The 18450-nt window shown below is 40.8% G+C and overlaps 4 protein-coding genes across 7 annotated transcripts; 3 read left to right on the forward strand and 1 right to left on the reverse strand.

The window, feature by feature from the left end:
* Window positions 1-148: 148 nt before the first annotated feature.
* Window positions 149-3824, forward strand: agk (acylglycerol kinase). The gene is made up of 14 exons (XM_067502975.1): window positions 149-514; window positions 627-666; window positions 772-851; window positions 952-1027; window positions 1376-1501; window positions 1605-1699; window positions 1848-1917; window positions 2006-2085; window positions 2179-2236; window positions 2431-2578; window positions 2703-2800; window positions 2916-2986; window positions 3122-3206; window positions 3340-3824. The coding sequence occupies exons 1-14, from the start codon at window positions 405-407 to the stop codon at window positions 3472-3474; spliced, it is 1272 nt and encodes a 423-aa protein (XP_067359076.1). The 5' UTR covers window positions 149-404; the 3' UTR covers window positions 3475-3824.
* Window positions 3825-4315: 491 nt separating this feature from the next.
* dennd11 (DENN domain containing 11) lies at window positions 4316-10460 on the reverse strand. The gene is made up of 9 exons (XM_067502974.1): window positions 10043-10460; window positions 9390-9489; window positions 9112-9270; window positions 8185-8338; window positions 7916-8054; window positions 7607-7738; window positions 7373-7523; window positions 7105-7173; window positions 4316-6989 (listed from the first exon to the last, which is right to left on the reverse strand). Exons 1-9 carry the CDS (start codon window positions 10458-10460, stop codon window positions 6794-6796), a joined length of 1518 nt encoding a protein of 505 aa, XP_067359075.1. The 3' UTR covers window positions 4316-6793.
* wee2 (WEE2 oocyte meiosis inhibiting kinase) lies at window positions 10382-15458 on the forward strand. Of its 4 annotated transcripts, XR_010914298.1 has the most exons (13): window positions 10647-11059; window positions 11247-11504; window positions 11625-11833; window positions 12111-12168; window positions 12485-12699; window positions 12807-12928; window positions 13031-13177; window positions 13265-13369; window positions 13445-13530; window positions 13635-13805; window positions 13942-14090; window positions 14368-15007; window positions 15318-15458. XR_010914298.1 is itself a non-coding variant. In XM_067502968.1 (12 exons), the coding sequence occupies exons 2-12, from the start codon at window positions 11256-11258 to the stop codon at window positions 14531-14533; spliced, it is 1677 nt and encodes a 558-aa protein (XP_067359069.1). In that variant the 5' UTR covers window positions 10382-10522; window positions 11247-11255; the 3' UTR covers window positions 14534-15253. The 4 variants fall into 4 exon arrangements, 3 of the variants coding, with proteins under 3 accessions (XP_067359069.1, XP_067359068.1, XP_067359070.1); XM_067502968.1 differs by lacking the exons at window positions 10647-11059; window positions 15318-15458 and adding an exon at window positions 10382-10522 and having other exon boundaries at window positions 14368-15253; XM_067502967.1 differs by lacking the exon at window positions 15318-15458 and having other exon boundaries at window positions 14368-15253.
* On the forward strand, window positions 15423-18388 carry bida (BH3 interacting domain death agonist). The gene is made up of 4 exons (XM_067502978.1): window positions 15423-15563; window positions 15904-16182; window positions 16582-16712; window positions 17320-18388. Exons 2-4 carry the CDS (start codon window positions 15921-15923, stop codon window positions 17518-17520), a joined length of 594 nt encoding a protein of 197 aa, XP_067359079.1. The 5' UTR covers window positions 15423-15563; window positions 15904-15920; the 3' UTR covers window positions 17521-18388.
* The last annotated feature ends 62 nt before the right edge of the window (window positions 18389-18450 follow it).

Genomic DNA, 18450 nt, shown 5'->3' on the forward strand with positions numbered 1-18450 from the left:
TACTTGACAATTAGACTGAGTTACATACTTTACAAATTGCCGGTATTATGTATAAATTATTCAGGCGAGGTCCTCGAACCGCTTGTGCCCACAATGGGAATTGTAGTTTACCTGTGCAGACTAGTTCAAGAAGTATTTAAATGGCCTTGTTGTTTTTTGGTTTAGTTCATATTTTAGCGACTCTTTCAAATTTAATTTCTATTATAGTTTCATAAAACAAGAAAAGTGGTTCATGCGGAACCAATATTGGTTCCGCATGGGGTTGTTTCAGTCCGTAGTGATTTGACGTGACACTAAATCCTCCATGCTAGTCTGACAATTGTGGAATTATGACCGCTGTGATAGAAAAATACAAATGTAGCCACTAACAAAGTAGAGGGTTTAGTAATATTTTAACCAGAACCATGGCTCGAGTGGTGAAAGTGTTTCGGACTTTGCGAAATCACTGGAAGAAGTCTACATTTGCTGTCTGCGTCTTGTCTTATGGGGGGTACTGGCTGTATGGTAAACACTGGTGGGTTTCTCAAGTTACATTATTTCCACGAATTAAATAGATTGTATTAAAAATACATTCTATTTTTATTTGTCTGTTTGTATTTTAAAATGTTTGTCTTGTTCCGTTTTAGTGACAATGTTCTGCGGAGAGAGGCTTGTCTAGTAGCCAGGGTAAGATGTCACTTATTTTTTCTCCTAAATAATCAACTGAAGACATCCTACACACCCCACCCTAGCTCAGCCTTTCTAAACCTAATTGTCAGCAATATTTTTTAGGAATTTGGGCGTCAACAGATCTCTCCAGGGGAGCGTTTAAAGAAAGCAACTGTGATCTTAAACCCTGCAGCTTGTAAAGGGTAAGGAAACAGAAATCTGAAACCACTCACTGACAGTCTTTGCTTCAGACATAATCTCTTTCTGTGGTAATTTTCAACTCTATGTCTAAAACGTTCCCAGGAAAGCTAACAACCTGTTTGAAAAGAATGCTGCTCCTATTTTACACCTGGCTGGTGTAGAGATTACAGTAGTAAAGGTATGATTTAATTTTTTCTCCTTGGCTCAGTCAGTTATGTGTGGCTTAAGTAGACATTCTTCTGTCTTGGGTAATAGTTATCTTTTACAGTGATTCTGAATCTTGCCTGTCAAATAATCTTGCACACCCACTGCTGATCACCTGGATCAGGTGTGTATAGTCAACTGTGATGAGGGTGGACTGCTGGAAGACAACGTTAATTGGTATTTTTCAGCTTATGATTGCCTAAAAACACAGGATCTAGGTAATCGGCAGAGGGCAGTGCGGGTTTAGTGGGAAAACAAGCAGAGTAGGGGTCCTTGAGGACCAGGATTAAAAACCACTGATCTATTGCATTTTTCTCTACAGACGGACTACGAAGGCCAGGCAAAAAAGCTGATAGAGCTTATGGAACAGACAGACATGCTGATTGTGGCTGGGGGCGATGGCACTGTGCAGGAGGTTATCACAGGCTTACTGCGAAGGCAAGATCACGTAGGTGTCACACAGTTATGTGGATTTGTCACTGGTTTATGGTTGATTAACTAAACTTGGACCTCTGTTAATAATCTAACTTATAAATGCGTTTTGACTACAGGATAAATTCAGTAATGTACCGATTGGGTTTATTCCACTGGGCTCTCGCAACTCCCTGAGTCCAAGTCTACATCTTCTAAGTGATAACAAGGTCAAGTAAGTATCTGATTAGTGTCATACTAATAGCACACTCTCATCACTCAATCCTGTGATGCACTATAAGTCTGTTAAGTTCAACAGAGTGAATACACACGAGTTACCTCATATTTAACTTAATCTTGTTTTCATTCTGTTCATTCTCCAGAGACATCACATCAGCGACACTGTCCATTCTGAAGGGAGACACAGTACCTCTGGATGTGTTACAAATCAAAGTGAGAAACTGGTTCTGTCTACTTTAGAATGCATGAAGGTAATAAACTTTTTATATGTGCTGATTATTGCGTATGTGCATGTTTCTAGGGTGAGAAAGAGCAGCCAGTCTTTGCTCTGATGGGACTGCGTTGGGGTGCTTTTAGAGATGTGGCTGCAACAATCAGCAAGTAAAAATTATCCTTATTTTTTAACTATGGGTAAGAAGGATTAAAATGATGTAATCCCCATACAAAAGCCTAATCAGCCATATTTGCACATAGATATTGGTACCTTGGACCACTGAAAACAAATGCAGCACATTGGTTTAGAACTCTAAAGGTAAGGCTGTATTTTTTCTTTTAAAGGTTTTACACAAACAATATCAGCTCCTTTTATGCAAACATGAAACGATAAATTAGTTCTAACAAACATCAGATTATTGTTGCATTTTTCTTGTCACCCAAGACAAAGCTAATTCTGTAGCTACTGATGTGTTGTTTTTTTCCCACATTGATACAAAATCTCACCTTTAGGAATGGCCTCTGGTCCAGGACATTTCAGTGTCGTACTTGGCTCCAACCCTTCGGCCCCCTGATCTGCCCCTTCATAAGCCCCCAAGACCAAATCTGCTCTACCGCATCATCTATAGACTCAAAAACTACTGGAACCCCCCTGTTGAAGGTGAGTATGTGTTTGACTGTGATGCTACTTGGATCACAGCATGGCAACATGATCCCAAATAAATCCCCAAAATATTGTGAGTTTTACGGTTATATTTTTAGGTTGTGTTTGTGTGTTTGCTTAGAGCCTCCAAAAGTAGAAGAGCCGGAGAGGTGGGAAGAAAAGCAGCTGTCGACAGTAGAGCTGTTTATTCAAACGCACAATAAAAACCCAGTGGAGAGGGTCAGTCCAAAAATAATAATATTTGTAACACATGAGCCAAATAAACAACATGCTGGTTGCCTCTTTGATTTCTTTTATATATATTTATATACCTTTTTTCAATTTGAATGTTCAGCGCTTAAATGACTCCCTGATGATCTGCACAGAGCCTGACAACTTAACTGTGGGCGAATTCATCACCGTTGGGTCTGTAGTTTCAGTTTTTTTAACAGTTTGCAGTAAACAAAGAACAGCTTTACACAATTCCTGTTTATTTTAGGTGAAAGTCAAAGAATGTCCATATTCTCTCTCTTTTTTTTTTTTTTTTTTTTTTTTTTTTAGCAAAAAAAAAGAAGAGGACCCAACTGTTTTCACTAAAAACTCCACAAAACTGGAGGCCAGTGTTTGCCGACTGGAGCTGCCAGAGGTCAGATTGTCAAGTTATTTGATCCTTATTATGCTGTTACCTTAAAGCAAATCTGACCTGTGGAGATTACATCAATCATTTTGCTTTCTAAATCTCTCTGTACTAGTTTCTGTCTTTATATTTAACCCCCCAGGGCACCAGTGGCTTCTACAACATTGACAATGAGGAGTATGAGGCCATGCCAGTAGAGGTGAGGCTGTTGCCACGGAAACTAAGCTTCTTCATCAGTGCAGAGCGTAGAGAGCAGCTTATCTCACAGACAGAGTGAGGACAAAACTATGAAACCAGAAGGAAGAAGCGGGACAAAACTGATTTCAAGAGAAAGGAAAAACAGAAGGACCAGATGCCCTAAACTCATGTTCATTTTCAAAACACATCTGCTTTAGATGCTGTATTAAGTGGTCAAGTGCTTACCGAGCTGTCTGTTGTACTGCATGTAAACACAAAATATTGAGTTGTATGTAATTTTAACAGTTAGGAGGATTGGATCACAAGACATTGTATTTGATAGGACCAGGGCTTTCCATTTTAAAGTCAGGTTCCTTATGCACAGATTGTCCTATTAAATGGACTTTACTGACTAATTTGAACTTCGTCAATAAAAACATTTTAAGTCCATTTCACTGTAAAGTGGTGTTATTATACCAGTGGGATATTTAGTATGTGCTATAGCATGGAACAGTCAGATCTGACAGATGGTGCAACAAATCTGCAGGATTAACTTGGTGGGTATATTTCAGGGCTCCTATCATATTTAGGCTGTTTAGGCAACAGGCAACTAATGTAATCAGTACAGTTGAGCTACAGTACGTATTGTATGCTGTTTAATACTTCTCTTTTCTGACAGCTAGAGTGAGTAGTTGCTTTCTTTATTCTTATTTCACATATAAACCCCAACCTTTCAACTGAATTATAAATATACTGTATTTACAATACGGGCATTAAAACAACTTCGTATTGCATTTCCATATAGTTGGGGAATTTATACAATTTAGAAAAATCTGGCACAATAGAAGACAGTATATCTTGACTTCATTTTGACCTAGACCTTAACTGAGGAAGCAATAGAAGGAGTGATCGTAATCAGAAGGTTAAAAGAGAGGCACAGAAGCAGCACATTATATATAATTTAACCTGTATCAATATTTTATAGTTTTACAATGGCAGTACAGTGAAATTAACAGTTGTTCATGCTTTTGAACTTATGTGTACATTACTGACATCTCCTACAGTGTTTCACATTAGTAAAAGTGGAGACATTTGTTATTAAGTGAATAACCTTACATTACAACCAAGAAGGAAACGGTTACACCAAGTAGATGTGTTGCTGCAATACGTTTGCTGTTGTTCATTCACTAGAATGACAGGCTGTACAGAAACCGTATTTAGTTAATGCTGGTACATATCTGTGAAATTCACAAAGAAGGCATTTTATACAGTGGTGTGTGTTGGGTACATTCTCTTCTGAATTTCACATACACCTGTAAAGCAAACACCGTTAGAGGCAAAGTAATAGATATGCTGACAAGTAAATCGAGTCAACAGTTTTGCAGTGGAGACATTCAAAAGTGCTAAGGACAATGTACTCAATCTTTCAGTACACAGTGTTGACGTACAGTGATGAGTTGGTCACTGTGCAGAAGAATTTGAGAAAGTTACATTTTCATAAGGCCCCATTTAAACAACAAAGCTTAAGTGCCCCCTTTTTTTCATATAAACCACGTGAGTGTTTTAACAAACCCAGAAACATTTTGGGGGTGAGTGGGTGCTCAAGTCAAAGTACAATACAAGCTATAAAACCAGCAGTTCACAACCTGGGGAGCACACCCAGAAAGAGCTTTTTTTTTCAACATGACAATGAAAATCAAAGTGTAAAGACAGAGGTTAGTTTTAGTTTGCTTCATAGTGGGCAGGGGCATGAAATGGTTGAGAACCAATACTTTAAATTTATACAATTCAAACATCAGCCCCATGTGTTCCAACGTGAAACAAATTATCATTCTGACTGGCGACTCCATGGACGAACTAAACCAGTCTGTCAAAAGACACACAGTTGGCCCATTTCTAGAGCTGGATTCTCTGAATGGGACTGTGATGAAAAGACTGGCACAGACCTTAGAGGATGAGCAGAAGCCTCTGCTCAGCCCAGTGTGTCACAACCAGATCTCCATAAACACAAAGAGATCTTTGTCATGCAAACAAACAGAAAAAAATAGCTTTGAAGCTGATCAGCAAGTAAACTACAAACAGCTTCATTAAGGACTCTTCATTCAATAGGATCGAATGAAATATATTAATTAGCTTCTGCTATTGAACCACCCTCTGGTTTGAGTTAAAAAATAATAATAATAATAATAAAAGCCAGTGTACAGTATTGCAACACACATACACATATGCACAACCACCCCCAACTCCCCAACTTTCATAACCACTTGCTGGCTCAGACTGCAAGTCATTAACATGGCATAAAGAACATCGTGTGCATTAGGGAAAGAGTCCAGTGTTGGACAAGGTGCACCCATCATGATTAGTTAGTGTCAGAGTCACATTCATAATCCCTATGCAGGTTACAACCAATTGCACGTATCACACGACAAAAACTTTCCAGAACGCAGGTCCTCTGCACTTTCTGTGATCAAACAGAGACACATTATCAGATCGACCTCATGTTGAAGGTGTATAAAAGTGAACAAATAGTTTTTTCCTGGTCATGTGAGTCAGTCTCATAATAATTAACCATCCCTATTATAAAAAGAGAATATCAGACTCATAAACAAATATATTTTAGGGTCACCTCGCCTCTTGCTTGCAGTCATGTGTAATAGTAAAAAACTGAAAAATACATATGACTGTCAGGTTGGATAAACATGATAAAGGCTGATAATTTCAAGAGGCTTCTATTTCTTTCTTTCTGAAAGGCAAATGAAGTTGTGATAAATAATTCATTTTTCTTTTGAACATCTTTGTATGGTATTGCTGCAGAGGTTTTAAAGTTTTTTAATTACTTAGACATTAAAGAGAATTTCCACTGAAAGTTGTCTGAAACATACAAATTTAGTTGGAATCCTTCAAAGTTTCTCTGCAGAAAAAACACAAGTGAGCTGCAGGACTGTTAACGTTTCAAAGTATTGGATGAGCGACCAACCTGCTTTGATGACTAGACCCAACCAAGACTTTACATTTTTATCCAGTTCCCATTTAGTCTAGACACTAAGGCCAGAATCAAAGTCTGACAAAAGTACACACACAAAACAAAACAGTACTAAGTGACACAAAATGTGAATGGCTGTAGGAGCTTCCAGCTGCCAAGTGGCACTACGTGCAAGAGTGTGGTTCCTCAGCTACCGTGAACAGGGGCTCCAACGTAGGGTGTCCATATCACCCACACTGTCTGCAAACAGTCTCAACAGGTCAGATGAGATGCACAGAAGGGAGACAAACACCAACGTGGGGACAGCAGGCAACAGATGAAACCCCAGAGAGGAGGCAGTGTCGTCAGTGTCTTGTGTTTGTGAGTGCGTGTGTGTGTATGCGTTTGTGTGGGCCTTGAAGGCACATATAATCCAGTGACATCTAGTGATTCAGGCTCAAGAGCAACAGAGGTTGTCTATGACAACCGTGATGTCAATCCCGTACACCTCCAGCAAATGGACCAGAAAAGAGCGATCGGCCTGAGGATCCAGCCCCATGGCTCTCACGTGCTCAGCAGTGAGGGTGGGATCGGTGCTTGCTGCTACTTCTGACAGGGTCTGGAAGATGCGGTTATTCAGCTCCATGAAGAACCTATGACAAGATTAAAGACATCAGTGTATGCATTAAAATAATGAATTATCCTGTCATCGCCAAATAATAAGCAGTGGTACATTAGCAGCTATGAATATATTTGTCAAGGACTCACAGAATGAAAAGATCCTCTTCATTTGAGGTACAGTCTCCATCCACCTCCTGAGAGTACAGCAACTGTTGCCTGCAAAGAAAGCCATCATATGGCTTAGTGAAATCTGAAAACCATGAGGCTCAAACCTGTAGTTTTGCTGGTAAAAGTCACTGATTTTCCTTGCAGCCCAACACAACCTGAGTCCATTGTTATTTTTTGAGTGGACAATTTCAGTTTGTATATAACTGTCTTTAGTGCATCCAAAAAGAAGATAAGAATGTAAGTGTACCTCTGTTCAGTCAGCTTCCTGTATTTCTCCTTATCTGCCGCATTCAGCCGGAGTAGAGGCTGCAAATGGCTTCTGTGTGTTTTCACATTCTGGTTATCAACATAGACGTCATACAGCTCCTTCTTTTCCTGGAAAATCTTCTCTGTGGTGCCTTGAAACACATGAAGAGGATGTTAAAAATTCCTTTGCACATATTACTGGTCAGTCAACCGGTTACATAAAAGATTTACTCACAGGCCACATAGGACAGCTCTGTTTCCAGGGCAGTGATGTCAGCTATGTTGATATAGAAGAAAGGCCGTAATTCAGGCACAGAGACTCCAAACCCAGGTAGAGACACATTAGCCAGGCAGCAACAGCAGTACACTGAGGGAACACAAGTGCATACTGAATGAAGCGTCTCCATGGAGATAAAAAACAGAGCCACACTTTGGTTGTGACATTTAGCATATTTATTACTACCTAAGCCAAAGAAAAACAAAGGTGCAATCTGTTTTACAACTAGCAGATTAAATTACAGACTGTGATTGTGTGAAAACTCACCCCTGTAGCAGACCACACCTACAGGTGGAGGAGAGAAGATGAGGAGTCGCTTTCTAAGCAGTGCAAACTTCCACAGCACCATTATCTGCTCCCCGAAAAACTGAATGAACTGGGACATGCAGCCAGCTGGGTGGGTGATCTGAAGAAAGCAAACAGTGGCACACATACTTGTTTATTTATGTGTGTGTATGTTTGTGCATTTTATGGCAGTTAAGAATTAGTACACATGCTATAACCATCAATATGAGTGCATTCTGCTGCTTTTAGACCTTCATTTCTGGGTGCATGCAGCGGTTGATAGTGGTCACACTCCAGGTGGGACAAGCTGTGACCAGTCCGTTTCCTGTGGGAGGAAGAACAGCTTTCTTATCCTCATAGAAGGCTTCGAGTGGAGAATACTGGCCGGGACAATGCAACTGGTGTCTGCAAGGCAATGAAAGGAAAGAAAGAAGACTGAGGAGCTGTTCAGGAGATTTGTATAATTACACCCAGTAGGGAACAGCAGGTAACAGGTGTAGCCCCAGGATGAAGGGGTTTTTTATGTGTTCATTGGGGCCTTGAAGGCACAGGTAGTCAGAGTCTTAGAGGCTGCTGTACACTGCAAAGGGGAGTATACATACAAGAACTGTGAATTCAGTATTGACGGTGCTTGGTTAGCATGTTCTTATTTGCGTTGTGGGATCTGAGGCTACTCACATTACATAAATGCCCCGTTTTCAATTTGTTTTAACAACTTCAGTCTGAGACATCTGTGTGATGCTGCAGAGTGATGTGAAGCCACAGTAACCACACATAAACTGCAAGCTGTATACTGTGTCATTTCATTTACACATAGTCAATGAGGAGATAAGCTTTCGTGAGACAACTGAAGCAGAAGAGCAGAGTTAAAGAGGAGGAGAGAGCGGTCACCAAGGTTTCTTCCACTTTCCTTCCGTAGACTTCATACAAAAACTGCATGTAAATGGGCTCCTGTGACAGTGGCTGTGACTGGGACTCTTGGTTCATATTTAATAGATGAGAAAAATTCAAACAAAGAAGCAAAGACAAAAGACAAGGCACATGAAGAGAAATTGGTAAACACAGCTTGCTAAAGATTTAATAAGGTTATTGGCATACAAATAGTCTGAGGCAAAGATAACAAAAAGACAGAAGGGATAAAAATAAACACACAAACACACACGTAGTGCATGTGTTACCTGACTTGGTTCTCCAGGAAGTGCATGTAACGGTAAAGCAGAGTGTAGGAGGGAGACAGAATTCCCACAGACTTCATCCTTGCTCCTCGTTCCAGCACACTCTCCACGGCCATGTTGGCAAAACAAGCCAGGCCGAAGTAAGAGCCTTTACGGAAATATCTAAGCAAAGCCAAAGAATAGGAGTTATTCAAAGAGTGACAGATTTCTGGCAAGGACTGAAAAGACCCCCACTCCCACCCCTCTAAAACTGGTTTTCATGGGCTGGCAGAAGTACATACATAAAATCGCTGGTGATGCGATGGGAACCGCTGGCCATTGACTTGAATTCAACTCCATCTAGGTTGATGTCATGAGGCAGGCACCACTCTAACATATTCCCTGCCATTCACAAACACACACACACAAACAAACAAAATAAAACAGGAAGTTACTTCCCATAAGTCTACTTTCATTCTGACCACTTCCTCTAAATTTGTATGTGTTTTCCTGTGGAAGTCAGGGACAGTGGAAATTCCTTCCATATTTGAACTGGCATCCTGGGCTTGTGCCCTGTTTGATCATCTATTCATTTTGTATTGTGCATATTTTAACTGTGGTGATGCAAATGATACAATACACTTAATGTAATTCTACACTAATGAACCTGATCTTCAGTTGTTCAGCTGTTGCTCTTGACAGATTGCAAAAACGGAAATGACTTGTTTTGTTAGGGTTTCGCCATCAAAATTTGGATATTTCACCAATTGTGAGCGTCAAGTGTCAGTTTAGATGGGTCTTTAAGTTAAAAATGTTTGACAGTCGCAGCTTGGCTCACAGCACAATAATTCCCATTACATTAATACATTAAATCAAATCGGACGGAGGTGATTGATATTAGGTGGTAAAGTGGAACAATATTATCATGTGATGTCATTTGGTTAATTAGTCCTACCTGATCTAGTATCAAAGGTAACCACAAACACAGCCACAATCTGGTCTTTTTCCTCCCACTGATCCCTCACCGAGAGTCCGGAAAAGGGAACATTACGATCAGAACCCAGGGGTTCTGGACGAATCCAAGCGGGCCCTAAGAGCTCAGTTCGCGGACGGCCTGAGCTTCCGTCCCCGCTGGCAACAACAGCTGTTACACTCCTCGTAGGGCTGCAGGTGGTGGTGGTGGAGCTGCTGCTCCACCCTGTACCAGCCGCAATGCCTGTCCCTGTGCGCCGCCCTCCTGTTTGCGAACTTTTCTGTGGCGGTGCGTCTTCCTCCGACGGCGGTGGAGGCGGCGGCGGGGCCGCCTGGTTCGGATCGGGCGTTGGGATCTCCTCCCAGTCCAGCAGCGGGGCTCGATCCGACTGCTCCACCATGTCGCAGCTGCCTCAGTGGACACGCAATGGAAAGAAACTAGCAAAGAAAGTCCAAGGGCCAGGTGAATCGAGCAGACTAAAAGCGAGGCTGGAACCGGATCATATTTTCCTGCTGTTCGCTGGGTTGTTTTCTGTGTATTTGTAAGCGTGTCACATCCACTGACGACTGCTTTTCCTCCGCCTGTCTCACTGTTTTGATGACGCCGATTACTTCCGCCCACGTGTCTATATTACTATTCGGCCTCCAGCTCCATTCGGCCATACAGTGGCCTAATTTTGGTCATGGGCTATTAGCTTTATTCATACATACTATTCAAAAAGTCATACATTAATCAGATTTCATGTTATTCATTTGTATGTAAATTTGTAATTTTCCCTTTCATTAATATAAAATCATATTGTTGTTGTACTAGTGCTGTATACAATTAACGGCCACTTAGAACTCAGGTGTGTGGTTTATGAACAGTTCAGCCAATCAGAGAGCCGTATTTGCCGTGGTGTTATAGGTTAACACGGTGGCTAGTTTATTTAAACAGGAAGTTATTTAACTTAACTATAAAGCACGAAATTAAATTCTTGAGGCTGAAGGCGGCTTGATCGTGAGTATACACGAGAACCATGCAACATTACTCAAAGTTAAATCACACCGTGGTGCCTGCATTTATTACCCCCATGTGAAGCATCTGGTACACTTTAAGATCACTCTGCAAATCACAGCACAGCCTGACTCGGGGCTAATTCAATGCAGGATCGAACATTTTAATGCAAAGCTCTGCTAACCCTCAGGCCCCAAGCATGTTGTTTGACGAGATCAGCCAGCAGCTGGACTTCTCTAGCTGTGGAGAGGAGGGGAGCAGCAGCGACAACAGCTCAGATGACTGCACCTCCAGGATCAGCAGATCGAGCTCTGCGTGGAGGACGCCCAAAGTGCAACGCCATCACGGCAGAAGCAACGCCCTGTCGTCTCCTTTACACTGCAACAGCCCTATACCTTACGCTTCCTGGAGGAAACTCCGGCTCTGTGATTCACCAAGCACGCCCAAGGTGGGGAATAATGTTAGTGGTTGTCCTTGGTGCGCCCCTGATGTGTTCGGAGGATTTATCTAAGTAAATCAAAGCGATTTAACATAAAAGGCCACTTGATTCTTTTCTATTCCCCTGTAGAGTCTGCTGTCTAAGTCATCCCAGCCTTTCTCCAGCACTAAGATAAGCCGGCATAAGAAGACCCTACGTTTTGCCTCCGTGGCTGCAAACCTCATCCAGGCACCTTCTGTCAATGTGAATCCTTTCACCCCTGACACTGTGCGCAGGAACAGCGAGCAGCAGTGGAGAAACACTTGGAGGAGCGATGATGATGATGAACATGGTCACAGGTAACTACTGTTTGTTGTCATGAAATACTAAAAGGTTTAATAAGATTTTAAATGTTCTCTCACATCAAACAGACTTTTATTTTTTTTTTAAACAACAAAGTGATTGCTGACCCCCCACACACAGTCCACAAAAGGCCGAATTGCTTATGAGGACTGATAGTTTGAGTTCTACTTTTTTGTTTTCATTTACCGGACACACAATGTAGGCCTGCCTTTTTAGTTTTTTAAAGCAGCACAGCTCAGAGTACAGGTCTAAAGGCCCCTTTTTATCTTTCAGGTTGAAACATAGCCTAACATCATCTGAGGAGGATGATGATGCATTTCTCCCACCAAAGGTATAGCTATTTTTATCAGGCTTTATGGTGACTAGAACTCTTCCTCTCAGATAATTCTGATATGATGTAATTATCAGGCTTTGTCATCTTTAGCTGCCTCCTCACTTCGTGTTCTGTCCAAAATTACATGCTGCCAGTCCTACGTAGGGATGTCTTAAAGGAATCTCCAATAAGAGACGAGAGCTGTCAGATTTCTCACAAAACACTTTCCTGGTGGAAGCACTTCCATATTTGGTGACATATCAAAAAACCAAACATGTTCTACAGGCTGTAATGAAAATCAAGTCTGAGCTTGTGACGTGTGTTCCTCCTTTAGAAATGTCTGATTGTACCTCAAGGCCTCCATCTGTTTATCTGGCAGAGGCGAGCTGTCCAAGCCTTCATGCTGTCACGCTATGAGAGTGAGTTCCTGGAGCTGGAGTGCATTGGTGTGGGCGAGTTTGGGGCAGTTTACAAATGTGTGAAGAGGCTGGATGGCTGCCTGTACGCCATAAAGCGCTCTCGGAGGCCCCTCGCAGGTTCTGCCAATGAGTGAGTCGACATTATTTCTCTCTTCCAGACACTGATCTGTCCATATTTTGTGACTGAAATGCATGAATTGATGAAATTTGTCCATGACCATTTCTATATCCTCCCAGGCAGGTGGCCCTAAAGGAAGTGTATGCACATGCTGTACTCGGGCACCACCCTCATGTTGTTCGCTATTATTCGGCCTGGGCAGAGGATGATCACATGATTATTCAGAATGAATACTGTGATGGTAAGCTTCATATTCACATCAAAAGTTGAGTATAAAACGAGAAACTAGCTGAGACACTCAACCGGGGTTTTCATACTGTCATCGTGTGTTTGTGTGTCACAGGTGGAAGTCTCAGTGATGCCATTGTACAGAGAAAGGTGCAAGGTGAGCTGTTCACAGAGCCAGAATTAAAAGATCTGCTCTTACAAGTGTCAATGGGTCTTAAGTACATTCACAGCTCAGGCCTTGTTCACCTGGACATCAAACCAAGTAGGTGTCCCTGTGCACTTTTCACTTTGCATTTCTTATTTTCTCCAGTCAAACCTTCAAAGTGACCTCAGCCTTGATTCTCTATAGGTAATATATTCATTTGTCAGCGTCCCAACGCGAGTGCTGTTGGAGAGGGAGACAGTGATGAAGACGATTATGGTGGAACTTCAGCAGGAGTCATTTACAAAATTGGTATTACATGCAATGTTAAATTATCACCTCACATTTTTGTTTGCTGTCAATTCTGATTTTTGCTGTGTTCTACAGGGGATCTCGGTCATGTGACCTCAACCCACAGTCCTCAAGTTGAGGAAGGGGACAGCCGCTTTCTGGCCAGTGAAGTTCTGCATGAGGTAAAAAAAATTATGCAACCATTAGTGTTGGTTGCACCTTTTAAGGGGGGGAAATGTGTTTGCATTGTTTTAAGTGTTCATTTCAAGTGTTCTCTGCTCCCCAGGATTACAGCCACCTCCCCAAGGCAGACATCTTTGCTCTAGGCCTTACAATGCTACTGGCAGCTGGGGCTCCTCCGCTGCCTCAAAACGGAGATGAGTGGCACAGCCTTAGAGAGGGGAAGCTCCCCAAGCTGCCACAGGACCTCTCTCTTCCTTTCAGAAACCTGCTTCAGGTGTTAAGATATAAAGACGTTTCTTTGGGCTGATATTAATTTGGCTTGCTAGCAATTTTTATGCAATAACCAAAGTATTTGAATGCTTTTCTTGTATATTGGTTGTTCAAATTGTTTTTTGTTTGTTTTTAATCAGTTGTTTCTGGATCCAGACCCAACAAAGCGGCCATCTGCCAGGGAGCTGTGCAGGCACACAGTCTTAAGGGAAGGGAGGGCTGGGAGGCTGGCTGCTCAGCTACGCAGAGAGCTCAATGTGGAGAAGTTCAGGACAGCCATGCTTGAAAAGTAAGAGTGGATAATAAAGGGTATGGCAGTATTGTTACTTAAAATACAAAGTCATCTAAAGGAAAATACAATTTCTGAAGCTGTTATTACATTATAGCTAGACACACACACACACACACAGCAGGTGGTGCAGTTTATATTTAATTGAAAACTTCTTATGACAATGTATAAGTAGTCTGTCTGTCCTCTTTCTGATTTTTAACCTTTACAAATTGTACCTTTTATGTATTATTACTTGCACATTGATGCCTGCGTTAACTAATTTTTTTATCTTCAGAGAGCTCCAGGAGGCCCGTCAGGCAGCTTTGTCACCGAAACAGAACCGCACTGTTGGAGTTAAACCCCCTGCTAAGCTAGGGTCTTTGCCCAAAGCAGGAAAGCTGCTTGTTGGTAGGAAGATGGCACGATCCATGAGCTTTGGTTGCTCTGGATATGGACCGTGAAGGGACAATGTGAGACCCACATGCCTGATCTTTTCCCTGCACAGTGTGACTTTCCCTGCAATGATGTTTAAGTAAAGATGCCAACATGTCCAAATTAGAAGTATTACAAGGTTCCTATACAGCGCCAGTACTGGAAATGTTGGACAATTTTGGGATGGCCCTCTATGTGAACTAATATAACTGAAAGGCTTGAGTGCTTTGGAATTGTTTTTAGTTTTTTTTTTTTTTTTTTTTTTAAATAAACGTTTTAACCATTTTATCAGATGGACTTTTTCTAACTTCATTCATCTCTGCAAGTGTTGTCTCTAACCTCAGTCGATCATATTTTGGTGTCTCAAAAGCAGCTTTAAAAATCAATCGGAGCTGAACAAGGGACTTTCCAGCAGAGAGCGCTTTGCTGTTATCTTTGATTGCAGACGTATGTGTTTGTTTGTGTGTGTCGTCTGCGACTAGGAACGGATTTAGGAAGTAAAAGTGAGTTAATTTTAACTGTTTTGTTACCCTACAGGCCACTTTTACTCACTCCGACTTTGTAGGTCATGTTCCTGTAGTAGTTTGGACACACTAAGGTCACGTTTAACATTACTTTACCCGAAAGTGGCTCAGTTATTAGGTTTTTTTTTTAGTTTTTATAATATTAGTAAGTAAACTGTTCATATATTAAATTTAAGCATAAAAAGACAAATCAAAGATACACTACGTAGGTGAAGGAGTTTAAATGCACGTTCAACTATATAACTTACAAACTTGGTTTTAATTTTGTTTTTTGTTTTTTTAATTGCAGTTGGTGGCAAATTTGAAATAAAAATATAATGCGAATATCCTACCAGGGCGGTAAAATTATCTGACGGAATTGGGATTTCCGACGGTATCTTAAGGCAACTGAACCACGTGACCCCCCTCTCCTCCCCCTAAAGAATCCTCAACTGTATGTAAGACCCTCAACATCTTTATTTTCCTCGGTTGTCGGTGCCAGTTGCAGAGTTTTGTGTGCGGACAAAAGCCAGCGCTCCTGGCGCAAAAATCTAATGTGAGTTAAGCGAACTGTTGTATCATAACGTATTTAGCTAGCGCCAGTTTAGCCTTTCTAATTACAGTACCAGCTTTAGTTAATGTAGACAGAACATCAGCAATAACGTTAAAGCTACTTCTTAACAGTTAACCGCAACTTTAGCGGCTAAGCAAACGTAAACTCCGCTAACGATTGTTTCGCTTCACAGATGTCAGCTTTATATTATATGGATCTTTTAAATTGTATTCTCGATTAGGTTAATGTCAGGAATGATTTAATTGAAATAAGGAGTTTCTTGTAACGCTAGTGTGGACTCTTGTTTAGAGGATCTTTAACTAGTTTATCCATGTTGACATAGACCAAGAGTCATTACCGATGGAAAACCTGGAGCGTCGGACCAGTGGCCAAAACGCAGTCCTGGTTATTTTTGCATTTCTTCAAACGGACTCGAACACGAGAAATGTAGAGTACAGCACTGAGCTCATCTCTCTAAGCAAGTACATTGCCCAAGACACAAACTGCAATGGGCCCTGGATAAATGCTGGGGAAGATGGAGACCTTGAAACTGATGGACACTTGGCGAGCGCCAACATTGTCTCTCAGGTCGACGATCTTCTGCCTTCAGTGGGCCTGCAAAGTGAGTTACTAAATTACCTTAAAATACAACATTTTACTCTTATCAGGTGTGCTTATTTACGCTTGTTACAGGTTGTGGGGTATTGTTTAAACAGGTTTTGGTGGCTGTATCAAAAATAATTGTAAACATTGATCTTGCTCAGATAAATTTGTAAGTTAACACATCTGTTAACCCATAAAATTATCCTATTTAGTAAATGTCACTTACTAAAGCAAAACATCTGACTCAAAGTGAAAACAGGAAGCGACTGCTGTGAAAAATTTAGAGCTATGTGTACGTTTTGAACGGGGTTTTATGCTGTTTGTTTTATGGAAAACTGCTCCGCTGCCCTCTTAAATCCAGAAACAAAGTTGACAGACTGCAGTGGGCTGATATTTTGGCAATCTTGTTTTCCTGAAGGACACCATGAAGCAGAAGCCCTTCAGCAGGTTGCAGAGGGGCTCAGAGAAATTGCCGCCCAGCTTGAACACAACATCGTGGCTCAGGCTACTCAAAACCTGAGAAGGAACTTAATAGCTTCTCCAGTTACTGTGAGTCTGCTAATAGCATAGGAATTTTTGATTTGACATTATGGTCATTACCTGTGAAATAGAATATTTTTCTTCATATTTGCAAAGTCAAAACTTTTTTCACGTGCAACTTTAGTTAAAATGAATGAAGTCTGTGAATAATTTGGCCTAAATAAGGCACACAACTTTGTTTTTAAATGGTGCCTCTGCTTTTAGTATTAAAGTTCACTTTTAGTGAACTATTTTATTTTAAAATAGTAGGTTTCAGGTAAAGGGATTTAAAATTATAGACAACCTTGCATTTATTTAGGGCTCTGCATATTTGATCAATTTGTCCACATGTGCAGTAGTCTATAGTAAATCAATAGCACTGCACAATGAAGCAAAACATTTCACATTTCTGTGAACATTTCTGCATTAATAATTTAAGTTGAATTATCCACTAGTTGGGCAATCAAGGAGAATCAAAACCTAAAAAGAAATGACAAATGCTCTAGTAATGCCATGCACCAAATTGTGCTAGTGATGATGCTCTAATCAGAACAGTAGCTTCACACCTAATAGTCTGAATATTAAAATAGTAGAAACCACTGTCTTCATGTGTTCATTCCTATTATTTTACTTTCAGCAATGGAAATCCTACCTAGCCAAGGAGGTGGAGAAGTTGATGAAGTTCTGTGTGGGTCTCGAGCAATTACCCCAGGAGCGAGTCATTATGGCCCTTACTCTCACCCTAGTGAAGGGGGTGTGTGAACACACCCCACGGCTGCTGAGAAACCTCTTCTACACTGCACTGCAGTACATCACCTCCTCTTCATGGGCTAGGTGATTTTAGAGCTGCAGATCAGGAGGAAATAACAGAAATGCACGGTGGAATACAGTCAAGTCTGAAACTGGCATCTGCTCTTCCTGACCAGTCAACTGTGAAAGAACGATTGACTTGCCAGTAGTAGCAAAAAAAAAAAATTCCAAGTAAAGAAAAGTGACAAATGAGTTTACTGTCTTATTTAAAAAAGGGAAAATTAAACGATTAGTTTGACACTTGAATGTTATTCATTTCTTTGTTTGAATTGTTTTGTATTTTTTCTTGCTTGCTTGAAACTATTTTATACCTAAAATAAATGAACTTGTGTATTCAACTAATTTTGCTTTTGGAAGATACATAACATGCATATTTCCTAGAAGTTAAGATGTAATCTTGAAATAAATGATTTCCAAAAATATTACTTTTTGAAATGCATAATTGAGATTTGCAGTTTCAAAAACCACCACAGACTTTCCTTTATAAATGTCTCTTTATTATTCTCATTTTGAACAGGGTTGTAGGAAACCCAAGGTCATGTGTCATGTTTGGGACTTCTGACTTCTCCTTCATTCTCAAACATTATCCGTGAAAGCAGTCATTGTTTGATACCCTTGTATGCTAGACATGTAGGGAAACATGTTTTCTGTATGGTATTGTATCTGTCCCGTGCAATGTCCTGACAACATTCCTGATTTATTAGTTCAACTTTATTTGCAAGAGAAAAACTGAAATTGAATATATTTATAATGGTCTTCCTTATACTGTCACAAGACATGAGGTTGAATTTGAGGTAGGCCAGGGGGCATTCCATATTTCCTGTTTATGAACTTTTTTGGTATAATTTATTGGCTGACCAGAGACTGAAGAAAGTTAACTTAGCTTGGCGACACATCCGTGGAAAAACAATTTCATAGCAAAAGTGTGTCTAAATAACCATTTGTTTTAGATACTTTT

The sequence above is a fragment of the Channa argus genome, chromosome 4, assembly GCF_033026475.1.
Source record: "Channa argus isolate prfri chromosome 4, Channa argus male v1.0, whole genome shotgun sequence".
In the NCBI taxonomy this organism is placed as follows: Eukaryota; Metazoa; Chordata; class Actinopteri; order Anabantiformes; family Channidae; genus Channa; species Channa argus.

Bases quoted from the DNA above. Each gene is read 5' to 3' on its own strand.
- dennd11 (XM_067502974.1), bottom strand. From the start codon at position 10,460: ATGGTGGAGCAGTCGGATCGAGCCCCGCTGCTGGACTGGGAGGAGATC. The intron at 7,524-7,606 runs GTGAGTAAATCT...ATGTGTTTCAAG, and splicing joins AGAGCTGTCCTATGTGGCCT to GCACCACAGAGAAGATTTTC. The intron at 6,990-7,104 runs GTGAGTCCTTGA...ATCTTGTCATAG, and splicing joins GAAGAGGATCTTTTCATTCT to GTTCTTCATGGAGCTGAATA.
- wee2 (XM_067502968.1), top strand. From the start codon at position 11,256: ATGTTGTTTGACGAGATCAGCCAGCAGCTGGACTTCTCTAGCTGTGGA. The intron at 11,834-12,110 runs GTAACTACTGTT...TTTATCTTTCAG, and splicing joins GATGATGAACATGGTCACAG to GTTGAAACATAGCCTAACAT. The intron at 12,700-12,806 runs GTGAGTCGACAT...ATATCCTCCCAG, and splicing joins CTCGCAGGTTCTGCCAATGA to GCAGGTGGCCCTAAAGGAAG.
- bida (XM_067502978.1), top strand. From the start codon at position 15,921: ATGGAAAACCTGGAGCGTCGGACCAGTGGCCAAAACGCAGTCCTGGTT. The intron at 16,183-16,581 runs GTGAGTTACTAA...GTTTTCCTGAAG, and splicing joins GCCTTCAGTGGGCCTGCAAA to GACACCATGAAGCAGAAGCC. The intron at 16,713-17,319 runs GTGAGTCTGCTA...TTTTACTTTCAG, and splicing joins TAATAGCTTCTCCAGTTACT to CAATGGAAATCCTACCTAGC.
- agk (XM_067502975.1), top strand. From the start codon at position 405: ATGGCTCGAGTGGTGAAAGTGTTTCGGACTTTGCGAAATCACTGGAAG. The intron at 1,028-1,375 runs GTATGATTTAAT...TTTTCTCTACAG, and splicing joins TAGAGATTACAGTAGTAAAG to ACGGACTACGAAGGCCAGGC. The intron at 1,700-1,847 runs GTAAGTATCTGA...TTCATTCTCCAG, and splicing joins CTAAGTGATAACAAGGTCAA to AGACATCACATCAGCGACAC.